Source organism: Antedon mediterranea, chromosome 5 (genome assembly GCF_964355755.1).
Source record: "Antedon mediterranea chromosome 5, ecAntMedi1.1, whole genome shotgun sequence".
NCBI classification, from domain to species: Eukaryota; Metazoa; Echinodermata; class Crinoidea; order Comatulida; family Antedonidae; genus Antedon; species Antedon mediterranea.
In genome coordinates, this window is record NC_092674.1 from 1,698,939 (window position 1) to 1,723,905 (window position 24,967).

The 24,967-nt window shown below is 35.0% G+C and overlaps 1 protein-coding gene across 1 annotated transcript; it reads right to left on the reverse strand.

Annotated features, from left to right (window-relative positions):
- Nucleotides 1-199: 199 nt before the first annotated feature.
- LOC140050485 (ATP-binding cassette sub-family C member 4-like) lies at nucleotides 200-24,538 on the reverse strand. The gene is made up of 27 exons (XM_072095702.1): nucleotides 24,481-24,538; nucleotides 24,120-24,362; nucleotides 23,867-23,977; nucleotides 22,666-22,786; nucleotides 21,430-21,645; nucleotides 14,112-14,201; nucleotides 13,334-13,623; nucleotides 12,772-13,021; nucleotides 12,216-12,335; nucleotides 11,217-11,318; nucleotides 10,797-10,988; nucleotides 10,513-10,694; nucleotides 10,235-10,331; nucleotides 9,896-10,078; nucleotides 9,190-9,324; nucleotides 7,467-7,562; nucleotides 6,684-6,888; nucleotides 6,490-6,569; nucleotides 6,004-6,154; nucleotides 5,413-5,643; nucleotides 4,901-5,010; nucleotides 4,479-4,670; nucleotides 3,998-4,153; nucleotides 3,375-3,464; nucleotides 2,520-2,692; nucleotides 1,875-1,980; nucleotides 200-1,082 (listed from the first exon to the last, which is right to left on the reverse strand). The coding sequence occupies exons 2-27, from the start codon at nucleotides 24,293-24,295 to the stop codon at nucleotides 825-827; spliced, it is 4,113 nt and encodes a 1,370-aa protein (XP_071951803.1). The 5' UTR covers nucleotides 24,296-24,362; nucleotides 24,481-24,538; the 3' UTR covers nucleotides 200-824.
- Nucleotides 24,539-24,967: the final 429 nt, after the last annotated feature.

The following is a 24,967-nucleotide window of genomic DNA, read 5'->3' on the forward strand; positions in this document are numbered from 1 at the left end:
TACACCCAGGGCAACTTATCCCCTGGTGATGGCTATCCAAATAGAGTAGTTTTGTCTTCAGTGCTTGCTTAAATAGTTTAGTAGTCTGTTTTTAAAATGTTCATTATATACCTTGGTGATTTACTTTTAATCATTAGAAATGGGTATTTTTTTAAACATGTAATCATTAAAACTAACATAAAGTAACTCATCTTTGCACTAGTTTTAACAAATAAAAGCAAAATAATATTGTTAACATAATAAAATTATTAATAAGCAAAATTCTTTAGTGTACATTGATCTATGTAACACATAGCAATATATGATGTACAGTATGGTGGCTATTTGAGGGGAATACCTTTAGTGTACATTGATCTATGTAACACATAGCAATATATGATGTACAGTATGGTGGCTATGTGAGGGGAATACCTTTAGTGTACATTGATCTATGTAACACATAGCAATATATGATGTACAGTATGGTGGCTATGTGAGTGGAATACCTTTAGTGTACATTGATCTATGTAACACATAGCAATATATGATGTACAGTATGGTGGCTATGTGAGGGGAATACCTTTAGTGTACATTGATCTATGTAACACATAGCAATATATGATGTACAGTATGGTGGCTATGTGAGGGGAATACTGAAAATGGTTGTACAATAACTGAAATATCGTAAATACACTTGCGTGTCAGCTTTTTTATATTGAATGCAGAAAACAACACATACATAACAATTCAGTTATCTTTACAATTCAAGAGAAAATGTGGGAATTCGGGAGCACGATGTTAGGCCAGGAGACGAGTCTAAATACGGGAGTATCAGTACAATAGTATCATAAGTTTGTTTCTATTGTAAGATTCACAACTCCTTCCGGAATGAGCTTACTAAGAGGTGATGTTGGAATGTCTTTCTCACTAAATCCGTATGGATCACTTGAATTACTATGATAATACTTTTCTCTTGCAATTTCTAGTAAATTTGCCGCTTCTGTTCGTCCACTTTCATAAACCATTTTCGACAGAAGCCCGTCCTCTTTTTGTAGGAGAACGTACGGTTCATCAAATTCAGCGATTTTTCCTTCATCTAGAATCTGAAAAGTCGGTACAGTATAATTTCTTTAGAAACCAAAATAAACTTTTTAGATGCAGAACTGAATTTTGCATGCTGGTAACTGACAACAGCTATATCATCTATTTCCTATAGCCTAAAGCTCTGTCTATCAAACTAGTTTGACAAAAAATGTGTGCTCAAATATGGTAGTGATATGCTTAAATATGGTAGTTAATAATAACATCACCATGTCCATATATGGACACATCACATTTTTGTGTCACATAAAGTTTGATAGTGTAGACAGAGCTTAATTATGAAACTAAAATATCGTTTTCAAGATGGCCACAATGGTGGATCTAGGTGGTGGTAGCACTATTTATTTATCAACTTTGTTTTACAAGGGTAACTCTAACAGCTGTACTACAGCAGTACAGCTGACTTGAAGAGGCCCTCTTAACAACAATACAAAATATACAGACAACATTCAAACAAAGATACAAAAGGATTCATAAAAGTTAAAATTCAGATTAAAAAATGAATTAGAAAAATGTTTAAAATTCATTAAATTTCATTAAAATATAAAACTTCATTCATCATACAAAGTTCATGTAAAGGTACCAAATATTGGTTATTTTGTTGCTTATCTTTGAGATATAAATTTAACTTGATTGTAAAATCAGAATATTGCTACACTTTTTGACATACTACTACTACTGTATTAATATTATGATTAGCACTCCGACATTTAATAAATCCCGGATCAGTCCTGGGCCATTGCAAGAACAATAATTTATTAAAAAATGAAAATTACATAAATAATAATGATTACCAGAATCCGATCTGAATCCATAATTGTGTTTAGTCTGTGTGCAATTGTTAGCACAGTGCAGTGTTTAAACTTTTCACGAATAGTAGCTTGAATAAGTGTGTCAGTTCTGATAAATAGAAAAAAACAATAAGCCACAATAATAGATTTACTTAAAAGATTATTATTTCACTTCATTGACTGGATCTTCTGGCTTGTGAGCCAGAGAGCTTCATTGACTCTCCTGGGTTGGCATTTATCAATATTTGCTTATATTTTTGCTTAAGCTGAAATATTTAAGAAAGGCTTAAGCATATAACTTGCGCTTATTTATCAAACCTGCAAAGTAGCAGAAATATTGTCTTGGGTAAATTTTATATGGCACATGCGCAAAATTGAACACTAGAGGGCAGCAAATTTGAAAAATCTTTGCTTACACATCCGCATTAGCTTGTTTCTCTTAGCGATGCCGCTGCTATAACATTTTATTGCCGCGTTTTCACTCCCAACTAAAGAGGGTACATTCTGTTTACTACAGTATGCTTTTATTACTTAAAATAGAGAAAGAGCACAAAGTCGGAAATACATTCGAAAATAAGTCGCTCTAAACTCAAATCAAAATAAATGAGCTTAAATGTATGTAATAAACTAAATATTTTTTTTAATTACTTGATATCCACATTGGCAGTGGCTTCATCAACAACCAGAATACGAGTGTGTCTGAGCACCGCACGAGCAAGACACAATAGTTGCCGTTGACCTACGCTGAAATTAGTGCCACCTTCTGTTACTTGTGATTCTAATTTTTCAGGAAATTCCGACACTGTTACCTTAAGTTGAACCTGAGTAAAAAATTTACTATACTGTCTACACTATCAAACTTTATGTGACAAAAAAATGTGATGTGCATATATGGACATCATATTTGGGCATATCAATACCATATTTGGGAATATCACTACCTTATTTGGGTATATCACTACCATATTTGGGCACACTTTTTTTTGTCAAACTAGTTTCATAGTATAGACAGAGATTAAAGAGAAAGCAAAAGCTAAATACTGTATTCAAATGATCTACTGTAAATTACACACGGAAAATAAAAACATCTTTTATGATGTGAAAACCTTTTCATCTGGTTTAGATTTAGTAATGAGATAAAGTTGATGTTTTGTAAATCAGTAATCGGCATGGTAACAAAAACTGACAAAATCTAGCTGACAGCTTGACGAAACTGTCTTGACACGCAAGTTATTTTACTGGTTTACAATACATCAACTCTATCTCATTATCTTTTATGATTCGTTAATAAAAATCGAAGAATAATTATACTGTAGAAGTCCTCCTTTAGGACAACCCTATTAAGGAGACACTTTCCCAGGAATGAGAGGTAATAATATTATAGTTGGGTTCTAAAATTGTCCTCTTAAGGAGTTCTAACTCCAGCAGTCAATTTTCTTGAAATCACTGTTAAAAAACCACTTCTAAACTAAACTAAAATGGTCATAATTAAAACAATCAAACCTCTTCCAAAGCTTTCCATAAATCACTTTCCGTGTGCTCTTCAAAAGGATCGAGGTTCCTGCGAAGCGATCCGCTGAACAATACTGGATCCTACAAATTCAATGATGCAAAAAATAAGTATGCCATACCCAATGCCTATCATGTAGTAGTATGAAGATAATTTATGTTGATAGACATTATATATATTAGCGTTCTTGTCACCAACTAGCCATCCATTCATAGAAGTACTGATGTAGCAGCCTATCTAAACGGAGACTAAAGAATGTGACCCGAGACATGATTTACCACAAATTTTAGTTGAAAGAAGATAGAAATATTTTTAAAACAAAACAATTTTAATAATCAACAAACATTCAAAGCACTCTGATCTTTACGAAATAGCGCTATATAAATAGCGCTATATAAATCAATTCAAGTGCAAAAAACAACTTCAAACATCTTATATACAGTAAGTCAAAGATGCTCTCCAGGTGGAATGCCATGAGTAGTACAGTAGTAGTTACAGTAGTAATTTATATGTAATTTTACTTTCTATGAACCAGAGATTCCGAAATAAAAGATTGAATGAATGAAATGTCGCATTATTAATGTATACGGTTCATATAAAGTCATATTTCACCTACTTGAGGGATAATTGAAATGTTTTTTCGTAGGTCATGCAAACCAAGGTCACTGGTTAGAACACCGTCTATCATAATATTGCCAGTAGGTTCAGCCAAGCGTAACAGAGCAGTCATTAAAGAGCTTTTACCAGCACCAGTTCGCCCTGCAACACCCACCTGAAAAACAATTATTGAATTCAAAGTGGCTATTAATGGAGAGAAAATGCCAATCCACACTTAAGGCCAATTTACACAGACGAGGAGCAACGGTAAGCGGTAAACCGCATAGCTTGTCCCGCGTAGAATCTGTAGTTTGACAAAAAAAGTGTGATGTGCCCAAATATGGTAGTGTTATGCACAAGTATAGTAGTGATATGACATCATCATGTCCATAGATGGGCACATCACATTTGTTTACACATACAATTTGATAGTGTAGACAGAGCTTAACACCAAATAAGTAGGTGGGAAAATGCAGTTTTTAAATAATTTATAAGATTACCTTCTCTTTAGCTCGTATGCAACAATAGAGTCTTTTTAAAACTGGTGGTCCACCTTCATAGTATGACAATGAAGCTCCTTCAAATGTTATGATACCATACTTAGGCCAGTCTGGCGACGGCTTCAAGTCTGTCTCGAACGGCGCTTCAGGCTCAATGTCGGTGTATTCAATGACACGCTCGGTTGACGTCATCTAAAGATATTTGCAATACAGTATAGATATTGTATAATTTTGGTTATTTTTTCAATTATAATATGCCCACTCTTTGGTGAAGGAAGGCAATGTTGAATTCTGGTAAAGATAAGTACAAGTCAGCACACATAAAACATTAAGTAAGCCACAATTTAAGTTTTAAATGAGCGCCTCAATTGAGTAAGTAATCCAGTCTGAGAGTCAAAGTCAATCTACTTAGAGTTACTTACTAAGTTTTCCAACTCGGCTGATTGTCGGACACCCCACTGGAAAGCTCCCATCAAGCTCAACGCATAACTCAATGATAAACCGACAGCGCCGGAATTGAGATTCTCAGAAACTGAAAACAAATACAATTACGGTTTAAGACCAGCTCAGAGCAAAATGTATGCGGTCAGCTTGTTTTTATTGTGTTCCATTATTATCAATGTTGTTGCAAGGGTTTATCATAAACAATAGAATTTTTTTACCTAGAGTTACCCTTAAAGACTATGATTATACTTTACTATGAAACTAATTTTTTTGTTGGGCTCCTTCCGTCAAGTGCACACCTTAACCAGAGGCAGCTACTAGATTCAGGGGCTGCCATAGGAGTCAGCAGTGCTGATTTCAAATGCCTAATGGGACCCCATCTCTATATACAGCACCCGATATTCCCAGATGGTCTCCCATCCAAGCTCTAACCATGCCCAACGTTGCGTAACTTTGGTGATCTGACGAGAATATAGCCAAATCTAATTACCACTCGATACAATCAGAGATCCAAAAGTAACCACTGCAACAAAAATGACAGCTAACCAATCCAACCAGACACCAAAATACCTTGACGTGGTTAAAAACAAGTACCATGCCTGCGAGTGACGGTCCTGGTAAAACTCAAACTGATCCGTGAACGACTGCTGTACCTGGAACGCCCTCACTGTACTTAAGCCTTGTAGCGTTGCTGATAAGTGTGAGAAAACTGGACTACGTGCTATAAACAAATTGGATCTGTCACTAGTTTTTTAATTGTACGACAAAATGATCAAATTAAATACCAGTTAATATTATCTAAAACAGAAAACAAACACATAAACAAGATCTAAAATGTTTAAAATATAAAAATGTAAGAATTTGGGAAACTCTGTTTTTACATAAATGTGACCAGCTATACTCAAACATATGTACAGTATGTTGATAATGATGAGAAGAAAGTTCTGAATAAAATATCTAAAGCTCTGTCTATCAAACTAGTGTGTTGTACCCAAATATGGTAGTGATATGATGTCATCATGTCCATGGGCACATCAATTTTTTTTTTATAGTGTAGACAGAGCTTTAACAATAAACTTACTTAATCCCTCCATTCGTTTGACATCACGAGATGTATGCAAATAATACAGCCTCACAAAAACGAAAACAACACCAAGTGGTACAACAAAGATGAGAACAATTGGATTGAAGACGGCAACAGTAACTATGGCCCCAAAAACCATCAATGAAATCTGATGAACAAATGTATTAAACATAAATATTAACATACATTTCACATTAGCAATTTGATGATGTTATCAATGTTAAGTTTTGATAAACGGAAAACCTTTAGACTGCCCAAAGATGTCTGTTACACAGATAGTACAGTACAGTAGAAACTTCTGTTAGGAGACCTTTAAGGGGATCCACTTTGGTCCTGAATGTGTCCCCTTAAATAGAAGTTCTTCTAGTGTATACTGAATTGCTGGCTGGGACATCCCATAGAAAGCGATAGAGGGCCAAGGTCAAGGTGTCATGTATGTGTTATTGTTTAAATAAATTGAATTCAAAAATAATCTCTGTTTACCTGAACAACATCTGCTAATGTTAATGGAAGAAGATCGTCCATAAATCCAATATCTTTAGCAAATCTATTGAGAATTCGACCTAAAAACACATTTAACAAATGATTATTTATATAAAATATATTTTGACTTTCCTAAATACTCTCACTCTGAAAACTGGAATATCTCCAAAATTAAAGATATATTCAAATCTTACCAATAGGGTTTGTGTCGAAGAATCTCATTGGTGCTCTGACTATGGCTTGGAACATTTCATTATGCAAATTTTCGGAAGCATTTACCGCCAGGTTAAAGGTCATAAATGATCTGACAAAGCTTGTAACAAACAAACCGGTGGTAAATCCGCAAAATATATAGATATACCAATTTGAATCAAACTCTTCAACAAACGGCTCTGCAGTCTAAAATTAACAACAACATTTTTATTAATAAATTGAAGGAACATTTTGTGTATTCCATATACATAATTTCCATAGGAGAAGTGATATATACAACCATTTAAAAGGGTAAGATAAAGGTATTTAGTAATCGTCCTCGAGTCCTGGAAAATGACGCGATTCGGATTAGGCCCTCTATAAACCCATGGTAAGTATTAAATGGTTAATATAATAGTCTACAAATACCATCTAATAAATTACTAATTTACACTATCACAAATTCTAAACGGTAAAGACAGAGGAACCGTAATTTTGTAGCCATAACATCGGCAAGGGTTCAAGGCTCACTCGCTTCATGATTCTGGTGGTAAAACAAATCTTCTCAGATAAGGACTATAAACCACAGGTCCATTGTACACATCTAGCTCATGTGCGCTTTAAAGAACCTAGTACACCTTTCGAGATAAGTAGGGGTTACCCCGACGTACTAGTTCACTCACAGCAACTGATCATAACTGGGCCATCTGTGAGACCAGTCTTTGACTGAAGGGGTCACCTAGTAAAATAATAATAATTAATGGTTAGCTAATTACTACACTTACAACATTTGTTAAATTCATTGATTCATATTCAGAGAAGGCCAGTTCTTCTTGGTACACCCAGTAAGACAGCCACCAATCTGAAGCGTTAAAAAACGACTAAAACCAAAACAAAATTTTAATACAATTGTTTCATTTTTTTTTTCATTTATTTCGTCAAGACAGAAGCGTAACAAAAACCTGTGAAGGTGAGGGAAAAAAACAGAAGCAAATTGAATTGCTGTATAAATTTTCTATGCCGTCACATGTATTTTCTATGCCGTCACATGTATTTTCTATGCCGTCACATGTATTTTCTATGCCGTCACATGTATTTTCTATGCCGTCACATGTATTTTCTATGCCGTCACATGTATTTTCTATGCCGTCACATGTATTTTCTATGCCGTCACATGTATTTTCTATGCCGTCACATGTATTTTCTATGCCGTCACATGTATTTTCTATGCCGTCACATGTATTTTCTATGCCGTCACATGTATTTTCTATGCCGTCACATGTATTTTCTATGCCGTCACATGTATTTTCTATGCCGTCACATGTATTTTCTATGCCGTCACATGTATTTTCTATGCCGTCACATGTATTTTCTATGCCGTCACATGTATTTTCTATGCCGTCACATGTATTTTCTATGCCGTCACATGTATTTTCTATGCCGTCACATGTATTTTCTATGCCGTCACATGTATTTTCTATGCCGTCACATGTATTTTCTATGCCGTCACATGTATTTTCTATGCCGTCACATGTATTTTCTATGCCGTCACATGTATTTTCTATGCCGTCACATGTATTTTCTATGCCGTCACATGTATTTTCTGTGCCGTCACATGTATTTTCTATGCCGTCACATGTATTTTCTATGCCGTCACAGGTGATTCCCCGCCGTCACAGGTTGTTGTCTTTTGTGGCAAATTTAACATATAAAAAGACAATTAATTTATTAAGTACTTACTTTTGTCTAAAATTTTCATCTACTTTTATTTTATAAATTGTTGTATTGTTTGTGAAATTTATAACTGATAAAATTTAATTCAAAGCTTTGGAGAAAAAACTAGAGCCCAGTACATAGGATTTCATGAGCAAAAAACAGAGCCAAGTACATAGGATTTCATGAGCAAAAACTAGAGGCAAGTAAATAGGATTTCATGAGCAAAAAACAGAACCAAGTACATAGGATTTCATGAGCAAAAACAGAGCCAAGTACATAGGATTTCATGAGCAAAAACAGAGCCAAGTACATAGGATTTTATGAGCAAAAACAGAGCCAAGTACATAAGATTTCATGAGCAAAAACAGAGCCAAGTACATAGGATTTTATGAGCAAAAAACAGAGCCAAGTACATAGGATTTCATGAGCAAAAAACAGAGCCAAGTACATAGGATTTCATGAGCAAAAACAGAGCCAAGTACATAGGATTTTATGAGCAAAAACAGAGCCAAGTACATAGGATTTCATGAGCAAAAACAGAGCCAAGTACATAGGATTTTATGAGCAAAAAACAGAGCCAAGTACATAGGATTTCATGAGCAAAAAACAGAGCCAAGTACATAGGATTTCATGAGCAAAAACAGAGCCAAGTACATAGGATTTCATGAGCAAAAACAGAGCCAAGTACATAGGATTTCATGAGCAAAAACAGAGCCAAGTACATAGGATTTTATGAGCAAAAAACAGAGCCAAGTACATAGGATTTCATGAGCAAAAAACAGAGCCAAGTACCTGAACTGCAATATTTGCAAGTGTAAAGAAGAGTAGGAAGCAAATACCGCCACCAGCAGCAAAGTAGCGTCTGTACACCATGCTGGACACTGTACCAACAGCCTTAGTCTCCTCCTCTTCACCCTCTTCTGCAAACTGAACACAAAAAATAGGCTTTATTTTCTGCACTTAGTCTAAAGCTCTGTCTACACTATCAAACTAGTTTGACAAACAAAGTTTGATGTGCAAAATTATGGTGGTGATATGACACCATCATGTCCATATATGGGCACATCACATTTTTTTGTCACATAAAGTTTGACAGTATAGACAAGGCTGTAGCTTAATGTTTTCGAGTAATTGTTAATTACCACACCACCAAACAATGGAATTCGGTTTCTTTTCTCTCTTTAAACTATGTTGAAACAGAAATTTAATGTTTAAGCTAAACTTTTCTCTAGTAGTAAGAGTTATCAAATTTTTACTATACAGTAATACTGTAGCTAAGATTTTTGCAGTAGGAAGGTTTGTTTAAAAAAAAATGGGCAAAAACCATCACAAGCTAGGCTAGTGAGGATTTATTTTATGCTCCTGGTCTCTAGTTGAAAAGGTCACTTCAGGTAAAGGGGGGTCATTCGAAACCATCAAATTTCCCTGGCTACGGCCTTGAAATTGTAATGTTTAAAATGGACCTGAAATGGATATTTTAATGGCAAACGATGCTTACTGTTGAATCTACAGATTCAGTTATAGATGTATGTGAAGTGTACTGTTGCTTTTCTGACCCAAATGTTGACTCCTGATGGCTAACCGAGTCCTCGTTCTCGTCTTTACGCTCCTTAAGTAACGAAGCAAAGTCAATTCCAGAAGATTGTAGTTCCTTATATGTTCCATATCCTGCAATCTCACCCTAAAAATATCAAAAAAGTGTAAAATTAAGTACTGAACTCTAATATCCTATCTTTTGCATTATAATTGTTTATAAAACTGCCTATGTATATAACAGAACAGTACAAAAACATACAAATATTGGTGGACAAATGTATTAGTATAAGGTTGAACTTACGTCAGTCATAACAAGAATCTTATCAACACTTTCCAAATATTGAAGTTGGTGTGTAACCAAGATACATGGTTTGTCTTTTAAACCATCTCTGATGCATCTGAAAGATTAATATAAATATTAATAAATACAATAAATCAAGTTCAAAGTGATCACTTGGCTGGGTAGAAAAGTTCACCCCCTCAAAATGACCCCTAGGAAATAAGACCTGTGACCTAGGTCAAAGAATCAGACACAATCTTGTTTAATACAATGAATCAATGAGATAATAAATAACTCACATGTCAAACAGGTGTTTTCCAACTTCAGTGTCTACTGCACTTAGGGGGTCATCCAGAAGATATACATCCATATCATTGTATATCGCTCTTGCTAGACCAATCCTTGCCCTTTGACCTCCACTAAGGTTTACTCCACGTTCACCAACTATTGTCTCCTCCTTCTTTGGTAAAACTTTAAGGTCCTGTTAGACCGAAAACATAATATTGCAAATACCATACTTGATGAAAATCATTTGTCTATTAGTTGATAAGACTGGATCAGTACACAAACATACAGTACTCACTTTTTTTAAGGCGCATATTTCAATTACATGGTTAAACTGCTCTTTATCGTATGGTTTTCCAAATAGAATGTTCTCTTTGATAGTGCCTGAGAAAACCCACGGTAGTTGTGATGCGTAAGCTAGCCTGCCAGTAACCTCTACGATACCAGTCATATGAGGAAGCTCTTTCATAATCCCCATCAACAAGGAAGACTAGAATATAAGTTAATAAAAGTCAGTAATAATAAAGTCAGTCAAAATTAAGTCAGCCAATATTAATTCAACCAATATTAAGTCAGTCAAAATTAAGTCAGCCAATATTAATTCAAACAAAATTAGGTCAGTCAAAAAGTAAGTCAGTCAAAATCAAGTCAATAAAAATTAAATCAATTGAATTTAAGTCAACCACAATTAAATCAGTCAGATTTAAGTCCGCCATACCTTGCCACAGCCAACAGGCCCTACTATTGCCAATAGCTCTCCAGGTTTTACTGATAGATTAATATTCTTTAGCACCATTGTCATAGACGTTTCACCGTCAACCTTGTTGAATAAAACAAAAGAATTTACTCTTTTTTTGTCAAATGTTTAATTCTAACAATATGAAAAATGAAAAGGTGCAGAGTAAATGTCTATGTCTTTGTCTAACTGAAATAAAAATGCGTACACTTGAGAAAAGGAAATTGATCTAATTGAAATATACAAAAAAATAAATAAATAAAATAAAAAAAGTATGTTAATAATTGCTACAAACAACCTTTGTAGCAATCCATTTTTTTTGATGGAATTTACTAAAGCCTGAAGTTGTCTCTACACCATCAGTGGCATTTTTAAATGTTGTCTCTACACCATCAGTGGCATTTTTAAAAGTTGTCTCTACACCATCAGTGGCATTTTTAAAAGTTGTCTCTACACCATCAGTGGCATTTTTAAAAGTTGTCTCTAGACCATCAGTGGCATTTTTAAAAGTTGTCTCTACACCATCAGTGGCATTTTTAAAAGTTGTCTCTACACCATCAGTGGCATTTTTAAATGTTGTCTCTACACCATCAGTGGCATTTTTTAAAAGTTGTCTCTACACCATCAGTGGCATTTTTTAAAAGTTGTCTCTACACCATCAGTGGCATTTTTAAAAGTTGTCTCTACACCATCAGTGGCATTTTTAAAAGTTGTCTCTACACCATCAGTGGCATTTTTAAAAGTTGTCTCTACACCATCAGTGGCATTTTTAAAAGTTGTCTCTACACCATCAGTGGCATTTTTAAAAGTTGTCTCTACACCATCAGTGGCATTTTTAAAAGTTGTCTCTACACCATCAGTGGCATTTTTAAAAGAAGACTAAGGACCCTTCCCTAGGAATAAAGGGTCAAGGATCAAGTAAGTACAGTATGTATTAAATAAATAATTAATTTTATATAAATATGCTAAATTATAACCTACTTGATCCCAAGAAGCTGAGAGATTTTCAACGTTCACCTGTATATCTTCTGACTTAGGTCGAAGGTTACAATGTTGTTTTTCAATAGCAGCTTGATCAAGTTCTTCTAACATTAAAAACTCCTATAGAAAGGCAAAGCATTAAGACAATTGATGGCCTGGGATTAAACTTGGCAAGAAATATTTTAGATATCAAATAATATAAATATCTAATAAATATCAATATATCCGTCTGTCGTATAATCATCCAGACAATAGGTATTGTTTGATTTGCGGCAACCAAATGGGACATGCTTTATCGTTCCCAACCAAGTTTTGGTGATTTCTAGGTCTAGAAGCATCAAACACAAGGGTGGATTCAAGCAGGGCTGAGGCAGGGCTGAGGCAGTCGGCCCGTGCAAAAAATAAGACATCAAATTAAGTTCAACATTTCAATTCACTACTTTTAGGCCCCTCTATTTTAAAATCCTTGATCCACCGGTGGAACAACGATTGACACGACCTAGCTTGTTCTATTTGTCATCACAAATTGAAATCAGTGCGTTATAACAATTCTCACCTTGATCCTACGTATTGAAACCACTGCTTCTGTTGTCATCATGATTCCAAAAGGGAGAAACAAGGATATTGAGAGTCGTATGACGTTGAACAGCGGTATGGCAAGATACACCTTCCTTGACGTCAAAGTGTTTCCAGTCAAAGAATATACAACAAATGTAGCAAAACTAACAAGGCTGGTTGTTGTGAAAAAGAACGCCAGATTTGTTCCCCGTAGAAGAGAGCTCTTACGAATTTTCCAAATTTCACGTCTACATTTAACAAATCAAAATATTGATTTCATCAAATAATAGAAAAAAAATTACATACAAGAATTATTAGGATTTAATAGACATGAAGGGTCTAGATTTGACCGTGTACTGAGCTATAACAATAGCAAAAATAGAAAAAAACTTAAAACTAAAATATTTTCTTTGAGATTTTTTTAGATTTAATTTGAGAAAATTTTAACCATTTACTTCATCTTACAAATCCTAAATATACTTTTTTGCAAATGGGGCTTTATCGCTTATTCGAATCTTGAAAATAAATGGTAGAATTAGCATAATTGTAATCTTTATTACCTTCTACTCTCAGAAACAAGATGCCCAAAAGGTTTCTCCCATGCATACATCTTGATGACACGCATACCAGAGATAATTTCATTCATAAATCGAACTCTTTCGTCGGTCAGGATGGCAGTCTTTGCTCTGAACTTTGAAAAAAGAGTTCCAAACCAAGCCTGCAACGGTGCCATCAGTAGGAGAATTGACATGCCTGCAAAGCATGATGGTCCTAATTCATACCATAGCAACACAGTAACAATTATCACTTGTAATGGTCCAATCCACAGGTATGGAATAAACAACAATGCCTGCATGAAAAACAACAATCATTTTGTGCAAATTCTGCCCTGTAATTTCTTAGGTTAACATCAATTTTTCTTTCATATCAAACAAAAACCAATTTTAATCTTCAGTGAGTTAATTTATGCGAGAAAAAAAATGTTATGTGCCCATATACTGTATGGACATGATCTCATACTGTACGACTACCATATTGGGCACATCACATTTTTTTCACACATAAACTTTGATAGTGTAGACAGAGCTTAACTCCCTATTCTACCTCTCCCAGTAATCCTCATTATCACTTGTGTTACTCTATTACTTTCTAAAGCTCTGTTTACACTATCAAACTAGTTTGACAAAAAGCGTAATGTGCCCAAATATGGTAGTGATATGCCTAAATATGGTAGTGACATCATCACCTTTTTGTTACATATGTACAGTTTCATAGTACAGAGCTTTATGTGTATGATCAAAGCGATATTTCCAATAGTAACAAAAGAGAGAAACTGACCTGATCAAATCTATTGACATCGTTAGATAGAATATTCACAACTTGTCCCACTGTCGTCTGCCCTAAAGCTATACTGCTCAATCTAAGAGACTGAAACCAAACAATACAGGTATTTTTATTCATTCATTTTATTATGCATTGACGCGGTGTGACGAGTTCTAGTTATTCATAACATACTGGTTAAAATTCCTGTATCTCAATAAGTACAATAAAAACGCTGGACAAGGTAATATTATTGCCAGCCACGTTCTGGTTTAGTTTATTACTGCTAACTTTGGTGGGTGGATCCATGGATCACAAACTTACACATTAACAAAACCTGAATGAGCCCTATGTGATATATTAGAACCACTCCACACACATTTCAAAGTCAACATACCCTGTATATACTGCTGAATGAGCCCTATGTGATATATTAGAACCGCTCCACACACATTTCAAAGTCAACATACCCTGTATATACTGCTGAATGAGCCCTATGTGATATATTAGAACCGCTCCACACACATTTCAAAGTCAACATACCCTGTATATACTGCTGAATGAGCCCTATGTGATATATTAGAACAGCTCCACACACATTTCAAAGTCAACATACCCTGTATATACTGCTGAATGAGCCCTATGTGATATATTAGAACCGCTCCACACACATTTCAAAGTCAACATACCCTGTATATACTGCTGAATGAGCCCTATGTGATATATTAGAACCACTCCACACACATTTCAAAGTCAACATACCCTGTATATACTGCTGAATGAGCCCTATGTGATATATTAGAACCGCTCCACACACATTTCAAAGTCAACATACCCTGTATATACTGCTGAATGAGTCCTATGTGATATATTAAAACCGCTCCACACACATTTCAAAGTCAACATACCCTGTATATACTGCTGAATGAGCCCTATATGATATATTAGAACCGCTCCACACACATTTCAAAGTCAACATACCCTGTATATACTGCTGAATGAGCCCTATGTGATATATTAGAACCGCTCCACACACATTTCAAAGTCAACATACCCTGTATATACTGCTGAATGAGCCCTATGTGATATATTAGAACAGCTCCACACACATTTCAAAGTCAACATACCCTGTATATACTGCTGAATGAGCCCTATATGATATATTAGAACCGCTCCACACACATTTAAAAGTCAACATACCCTGTATATACTGCTGAATGAGCCCTATGTGATATATTAAAACCGCTCCACACACATTTCAAAGTCAACATACCCTGTATATACTGCTGAATGAGCCCTATGTGATATATTAGAACCGCTCCACACACATTTCAAAGTCAACATACCCTGTATATACTGCTGAATGAGTCCTATGTGATATATTAGAACCGCTCCACACACATTTCAAAGTCAACATACCCTGTATATACTGCTGAATGAGCCCTATGTGATATATTAGAACAGCTCCACACACATTTCAAAGTCAACATACCCTGTATATACTGCTGAATGAGCCCTATGTGATATATTAGAACAGCTCCACACACATTTCAAAGTCAACATACCCTGTATATACTGCTGAATGAGCCCTATGTGATATATTAGAACCGCTCCACACACATTTCAAAGTCAACATACCCTGTATATACTGCTGAATGAGTCCTATGTGATATATTAGAACAGCTCCACACACATTTCAAAGTCAACATACCCTGTATATACTGCTGAATGAGCCCTATGTGATATATTAGAACCACTCCACACACATTTCAAAGTCAACATACCCTGTATATACTGCTGAATGAGCCCTATGTGATATATTAGAACCGCTCCACACACATTTCAAAGTCAACATACCCTGTATATACTGCTGAATGAGCCCTATGTGATATATTAGAACAGCTCCACACACATTTCAAAGTCAACATACCCTGTATATACTGCTGAATGAGCCCTATGTGATATATTAGAACCGCTCCACACACATTTCAAAGTCAACATACCCTGTATATACTGCTGAATGAGTCCTATGTGATATATTAGAACAGCTCCACACACATTTCAAAGTCAACATACCCTGTATATACTGCTGAATGAGCCCTATGTGATATATTAGAACCACTCCACACACATTTCAAAGTCAACATACCCTGTATATACTGCTGAATGAGCCCTATGTGATATATTAGAACCGCTCCACACACATTTCAAAGTCAACATACCCTGTATATACTGCTGAATGAGCCCTATGTGATATATTAGAACCGCTCCACACACATTTCAAAGTCAACATACCCTGTATATACTGCTGAATGAGCCCTATGTGATATATTAGAACCGCTCCACACACATTTCAAAGTCAACATACCCTGTATATACTGCTGAATGAGCCCTATGTGATATATTAGAACCGCTCCACACACATTTCAAAGTCAACATACCCTGTATATACTGCTGAATGAGCCCTATGTGATATATTAGAACCACTCCACACACATTTCAAAGTCAACATACCCTGTATATACTGCTGAATGAGCCCTATGTGATATATTAGAACCACTTCACACACATTTCAAAGTCAACATACCCTGTATATACTGCTGAATGAGCCCTATGTGATATATTAGAACCGCTCCACACACATTTCAAAGTCAACATACCCTGTATATACTGCTGAATGAGCCCTATGTGATATATTAGAACAGCTCCACACACATTTCAAAGTCAACATACCCTGTATATACTGCTGAATGAGCCCTATGTGATATATTAGAACCGCTCTACACACATTTCAAAGTCAACATACCCTGTATATACTGCTGAATGAGCCCTATGTGATATATTAGAACAGCTCCACACACATTTCAAAGTCAACATACCCTGTATATACTGCTAAATGAGCCCTATGTGATATATTAAAACAGCTCCACACACATTTCAAAGTCAACATACCCTGTATATACTGCTGAATGAGCCCTATGTGATATATTAGAACCACTCCACACACATTTCAAAGTCAACATACCCTGTATATACTGCTGAATGAGCCCTATGTGATATATTAGAACAGCTCCACACACATTTCAAAGTCAACATACCCTGTATATACTGCTGAATGAGCCCTATGTGATATATTAGAACCACTCCACACACATTTCAAAGTCAACATACCCTGTATATACTGCTGAATGAGCCCTATGTGATATATTAGAACCACTCCACACACATTTCAAAGTCAACATACCCTGTATATACTGCTGAATGAGTCCTATGTGATATATTAAAACAGCTCCACACACATTTCAAAGTCAACATACCCTGTATATACTGCTGAATGAGCCCTATGTGATATATTAGAACCACTCCACACACATTTCAAAGTCAACATACCCTGTATATACTGCTGAATGAGCCCTATGTGATATATTAGAACCACTCCACACACATTTCAAAGTCAACATACCCTGTATATACTGCTGAATGAGCCCTATGTGATATATTAAAACCGCTCCACACACATTTCAAAGTCAACATACCCTGTATATACTGCTGAATGAGTCCTATGTGATATATTAAAACAGCTCCACACACATTTCAAAGTCAACATACCCTGTATATACTGCTGAATGAGTCCTATGTGATATATTAGAACCACTCCACACACATTTCAAAGTCAACATACCCTGTATATACTGCTAAATGAGCCCTATGTGATATATTAGAACCGCTCCACACACATTTCAAAGTCAACATACCCTGTATATACTGCTGAATGAGCCCTATGTGATATATTAGAACCGCTCCACACACATTTCAAAGTCAACATACCCTGTATATACTGCTGAATGAGCCCTATGTGATATATTAGAACCGCTCCACACACATTTCAAAGTCAACATACCCTGTATATACTGCTGAATGAGCCCTATGTGATATATTAGAACCACTTCACACACATTTCAAAGTCAACATACCCTGTATATACTGCTGAATGAGCCCTATGTGATATATTAGAACCGCTCCACACACATTTCAAAGTCAACATACCCTGTATATACTGCTGAATGAGTCCTATGTGATATATTAGAACCGCTCCACACACATTTCAAAGTCAACATACCCTGTATATACTGCTGAATGAGCCCTATGTGATATATTAGAACCGCTCCACACACATTTCAAAGTCAACATACCCTGTATATACTGCTGAATGAGTCCTATGTGATATATTAGAACCGCTCCACACACATTTCAAAGTCAACATACCCTGTATATACTGCTGAATGAGCCCTATGTGATATATTAGAACCGCTCCACACACATTTCAAAGTCAACATACCCTGTATATACTGCTGAATGAGTCCTATGTGATATATTAGAACAGCTCCACACACATTTCAAAGTCAACATACCCTGTATATACTGCTGAATGAGCCCTATGTGATATATTAGAACCACTCCACACACATTTCAAAGTCAACATACCCTGTATATACTGCTGAATGAGCCCTATGTGATATATTAGAACCACTCCACACACATTTCAAAGTCAACATACCCTGTATATACTGCTGAATGAGTCCTATGTGATATATTAAAACAGCTCCACACACATTTCAAAGTCAACATACCCTGTATATACTGCTGAATGAGCCCTATGTGATATATTAGAACCACTCCACACACATTTCAAAGTCAACATACCCTGTATATACTGCTGAATGAGCCCTATGTGATATATTAGAACCACTCCACACACATTTCAAAGTCAACATACCCTGTATATACTGCTGAATGAGCCCTATGTGATATATTAAAACCGCTCCACACACATTTCAAAGTCAACATACCCTGTATATACTGCTGAATGAGTCCTATGTGATATATTAAAACAGCTCCACACACATTTCAAAGTCAACATACCCTGTATATACTGCTAAATGAGCCCTATGTGATATATTAGAACCGCTCCACACACATTTCAAAGTCAACATACCCTGTATATACTGCTGAATGAGCCCTATGTGATATATTAGAACCGCTCCACACACATTTCAAAGTCAACATACCCTGTATATACTGCTGAATGAGCCCTATGTGATATATTAGAACCGCTCCACACACATTTCAAAGTCAACATACCCTGTATATACTGCTGAATGAGCCCTATGTGATATATTAGAACCACTTCACACACATTTCAAAGTCAACATACCCTGTATATACTGCTGAATGAGCCCTATGTGATATATTAGAACCGCTCCACACACATTTCAAAGTCAACATACCCTGTATATACTGCTGAATGAGCCCTATGTGATATATTAGAACCGCTCCACACACATTTCAAAGTCAACATACCCTGTATATACTGCTGAATGAGTCCTATGTGATATATTAGAACCGCTCCACACACATTTCAAAGTCAACATACCCTGTATATACTGCTGAATGAGCCCTATGTGATATATTAGAACCACTTCACACACATTTCAAAGTCAACATACCCTGTATATACTGCTGAATGAGCCCTATGTGATATATTAGAACCGCTCCACACACATTTCAAGGTCAACATACCCTGTATATACTGCTGAATGAGCCCTATGTGATATATTAGAACCGCTCCACACACATTTCAAAGTCAACATACCCTGTATATACTGCTGAATGAGTCCTATGTGATATATTAGAACCGCTCCACACACATTTCAAAGTCAACATACCCTGTATATACTGCTGAATGAGTCCTATGTGATATATTAGAACAGCTCCACACACATTTCAAAGTCAACATACCCTGTATATACTGCTGAATGAGCCCTATGTGATATATTAGAACCGCTCCACACACATTTAAAAGTCAACATACCCTGTATATACTGCTGAATGAGCCCTATGTGATATATTAGAACAGCTCCACACACATTTCAAAGTCAACATACCCTGTATATACTGCTGAATGAGCCCTATGTGATATATTAGAACAGCTCCACACACATTTCAAAGTCAACATACCCTGTATATACTGCTGAATGAGCCCTATGTGATATATTAGAACCGCTCTACACACATTTCAAAGTCAACATACCCTGTATATACTGCTGAATGAGCCCTATGTGATATATTAGAACCGCTCCACACACATTTCAAAGTCAACATACCCTGTATATACTGCTGAATGAGCCCTATGTGATATATTAGAACCGCTCCACACACATTTCAAAGTCAACATACCCTGTATATACTGCTGAATGAGCCCTATGTGATATATTAGAACCACTTCACACACATTTCAAAGTCAACATACCCTGTATATACTGCTGAATGAGTCCTATGTGATATATTAGAACCGCTCCACACACATTTCAAAGTCAACATACCCTGTATATACTGCTGAATGAGCCCTATGTGATATATTAGAACCGCTCCACACACATTTCAAAGTCAACATACCCTGTATATACTGCTGAATGAGCCCTATGTGATATATTAGAACCGCTCCACACACATTTCAAAGTCAACATACCCTGTATATACTGCTGAATGAGCCCTATGTGATATATTAGAACCGCTCCACACACATTTCAAAGTCAACATACCCTGTATATACTGCTGAATGAGCCCTATGTGATATATTAGAACCGCTCCACACACATTTCAAAGTCAACATACCCTGTATATACTGCTGAATGAGCCCTATGTGATATATTAGAACCGCTCCACACACATTTCAAAGTCAACATACCCTGTATATACTGCTGAATGAGCCCTATGTGATATATTAGAACAGCTCCACACACATTTCAAAGTCAACATACCCTGTATATACTGCTGAATGAGCCCTATGTGATATATTAGAACAGCTCCACACACATTTCAAAGTCAACATACCCTGTATATACTGCTGAATGAGTCCTATGTGATATATTAGAACCGCTCCACACACATTTCAAAGTCAACATACCCTGTATATACTGCTGTATTATTTATTATTCATTTATTTTTTCTTTAGACTGAATTGCATTTTCAGACACGTACTGTAGTACTGCTTTTCAAAATGATCCAGTTAAACGGTTTAAATGCAAAGAAAATCTATAGCATATTTATAGAAAAATAAAACAAATAATTTGAAAGATATACAGAAAAATTATAAACAAATTTTCTTTTGTATAAAAAGACATACATACAGTATATACAAAAGAAAATTAAAAAAGTAGATAAAAAAAAACATATAATTGCAGGATCACTTAGTTAGCAATGACGTTACAGTACAAGGATGTGATATGATTAATGACATGATGAGGATTTAAATAACTAAAAGACGACCTCTCACCTTTCGATAAATAAGACCACTACACGCTACTCGTATCCTCATGCCAAGTAGTGAATTATAGAAAAAATAAGGATGATGTGCGGTAATGGCTACAGCAGATAATAAGACAACCATTGCAGCATACATATACGCATCTTGTGTTGTGATATCAGAATCTACCGTGAAGTACATGACTAATAGACTTACAAACAGAGGTTGAATTGTCCGACATGCTTCCTACAGTATATTTAAAAAAAGTGTTTAAATTAATATTAAAGCTCAGGTACAGGTATGAATTTTAAAGTGAGTGCAGAATCTGTTTGGGCTTTAGCCTATTCTCATTCCTGGTTATTTTTACATTGATAACCGAATAAATATTATTATTATTATAAATATAATATCTGGTTAATTGTACATAAATCAAATATTTGTAATAGAAATCAAGATGAAAAAACATGAATTTCCCCTAAAATGATCAAATACAAAATTTGGCAAAATTCTGCTATAAAAACCAGGAAGAATTTTTTCAGTACAGTAGGTAGGTAGCTTAACCCTGCGTCAATAATTATTTGTAAATGGGGGTCGTGTATAGTGGGTCATACAATTGACAAGTGCATAGCTAATTGTGCACAATTTATTGATTGTTGGTAAAAAATATTATGGATGGGGAGTATATAAGTAAGTTTATACGTAGTCATTTGGTAGTCTCACCTGTGCGGTTCACGTTAATTAATAAAAAGCTTTTTTCAGTAAGTTAAAAATAAAATCATGTTTAAATTTTTATTTTGGTAAATTAATTATTATATCTCGTGTATTTTTTTAACATGGCATTTACATTGCAGTTCAATAATATATTTTAATCAAATAAAATTGTCATTCGTTTTGTTTCAAATTTGATTAGGCATGAATATTAAAATAATAAAGAGTTAATTAATCAATAAATTAATTAAATTAATTAATAAAGAGTTAATTAATCAATATACCATTATTTTATTATACATCCTAAATGTAAATTTTAATTTTAATTTTATAATGAAATTTTTTAGATGTTTTTATATGAATGGTTTTATGCTATATTTGTTTTTATAGTGTTTTCTTTGTTATTATGACGAGCAATGAATTTCCTTTTTGAGGATCAATAAAAGTTATCTTATCTTATCTTATCTTAGTGCAATAGTTCACAATGCAGTCAGGCTGCAACAAAGAGATTATTTACACTGATACATTTACATATAATTTGTGTGTGAAGAAGTTTACCTCAAGAACAACAAACAACATAGTAATGCTGAAAGGCTTCCAGAGACATCTACCTATTGCTTTTCCAAGGCTGGGATCAGCACTGCTATCTTTACTCTTCCTGATCTCTTTTTCCCACTCTCTGAGAAAGATTGTTTATACACATTAATAATCTTATTTAATAAAATATTGAACAGTTTCAAGCGTTACATTGTATTGTTTGTTGTTTTCAGCAACTACTAACACTATTGCATTTTATTCATTTCATCTTTTTATAAATAATAAAAAACCAACAGGTTACAAGGTACAGAGCACTTTAGGGGGTAGACAGGATTGTCAAAAAGTGAAACAAAACACTATTGCATGACTCTCCGACCCCCTAAAGTGTACAAATGAAATAAAGTTAAATACAGAAAAACCAACACAAATATATACAATATACTACAATACTACTGCATTATTATTGTATAAATGTTGTTTATCTAAATGCCATTTACCTATTTATTTGAATAAACACCCACTTTGAACAAATGGCTCCATGCCCTGGACATTTATTATTTCATCACATAAATACCCCCCCCCCCCCCCTCTACATGCATCTTATACACAACTTTGTATTAACACATTAAAATAACACATTTTTATTATAGTACTCAGATAGTAGTATTCATTGACTGCCATCATCAACAATTGAAACAATTATTACTGTATTTTATCATTTTTTTAAATTTATTGTGTTGTATATTTAGGGAGTATTTTAAATGTTATTATATACACCATATTACACTAAAAAAAAATAAATGCCTCCCTTGTCGGGGCATTTATTCAAGAAAATATGGTAATCATGTAATAAAAAATACGATTTGGTTCTATCTTTTATTGTTTCTTTACTGGATTTCGACAGCTCGGTGATACTATCCACGTACTAACGATTACCAAAATGTCATTAGAATACAGTCAGTATGTCTAGACATAAAATGGTAACCTTCCTTTATGTTAAGTTAAATGAAGTATTCAAAAAGTCAAACTTATTTTCCTGCCAGTTTGGGTTTCCTGTTAATAAATCACAATTTGTCACTTTTAATTATTATATAAGAAAACCATAGTGGTGAAAACAAATATCCAAAAAAGGTTGGATGATTCGAACCAAACAATTCAGAAATTTGCAATGTCCGAATTAAAAACCTTAAATTTAAATCTGTACATAATGAAGCCTACCTACCTTTCCAGGGTATCCACTAGATGTTGGGTTTTATCATTGTCAAGCAGTGGATACATATCATCTATCTGTAATGGTCTTTTATAACCCGTTCTGAACAATGGAGCCAGCCAACTAGAAAAAAATAAATATATTTTTATTACAGACCTAGGCCTAGGCCTAGGCTATATACTGTATTTGTTTTTTATTGCATTATTTATTGTGAAAACTGTTATGTCACGGTTTAATACCGCTAATAAAGAATTAAAACACTTACCAAAAGAAAAGTTTTGAAATCCAGTTGGTGTGAAGATAAGGATGGTATGAGGCAGCGTTATCTGTATTACTCCACTCACTTTTGTTACTGTCGTCCTCTTTACTGGCTCCAACACCTCCTCCTCCTGCATCCCCTTCTTTTGTTGTGGGCTTAATGCTTCCGTTGCTGCTGGACATCCTGCTGGTTTGTGGTGGCTCGCTTTCAGTTCATTCAGAGATGGACACTCTGGGCTTGAAAAACATTCTGAAAAACGACACTTCTTCTAACATAATAAGACCACTTATTCTACCCTACATGTAGGCCTAGCCTAGTACAGTCTTCTACAATCTAAAAACTTTAATTTATTTGACAATTAATTTACCATGCTTTAAACTAGAACCCAGTAATATTTTGGTTTCTCTTTTTCCTTCCTCCTTCTCGCCTGAATACCCAAACTAAACGTCGCGCGATATATACTTGGAATACTACCGATACACAAAAACACCACCGCCAGGTAATTACATAAGGTGTAGAGGGCGCGATAACTGCTGTGATTATTATATTCTTTGGTATTATGGATGGGGATTCGGTAAGTTTCATTGTATTTTGGTAGAAGTACTCATCTCGGGGATTATTAATTGAAAGAGCTCTTTTCGGTAAGTAGTTTTAAAATTGTGTTTAATTTTGATTTTGTTAAATTAATTATTATTATTATCTCGTGTATTTTAACATGTTTCATTGCAATGATATATTTTAAAATATTATTTTTCAAAATTTACATTAGTTAGGGTTACGTTTTGTTTAAGCTTTATATTAGGCATGGATTTTCAAATAATAAATAATCAATTAAACAATATACCATATTTTAT

What these genes read in the sequence shown, in the direction of transcription:
- LOC140050485 (XM_072095702.1), bottom strand. Translation starts at nt 24,295, where the DNA reads ATGTCCAGCAGCAACGGAAGCATTAAGCCCACAACAAAAGAAGGGGAT. An exon ending in CTTGTTTCTGAGAGTAGAAG is followed by an intron (nt 13,022 to 13,333) that starts GTAATAAAGATT and finishes TGTTAAATGTAG; the next exon opens with ACGTGAAATTTGGAAAATTC. An exon ending in ACTGCCAATGTGGATATCAA is followed by an intron (nt 1,981 to 2,519) that starts GTAATTAAAAAA and finishes TCTATTTATCAG; the next exon opens with AACTGACACACTTATTCAAG.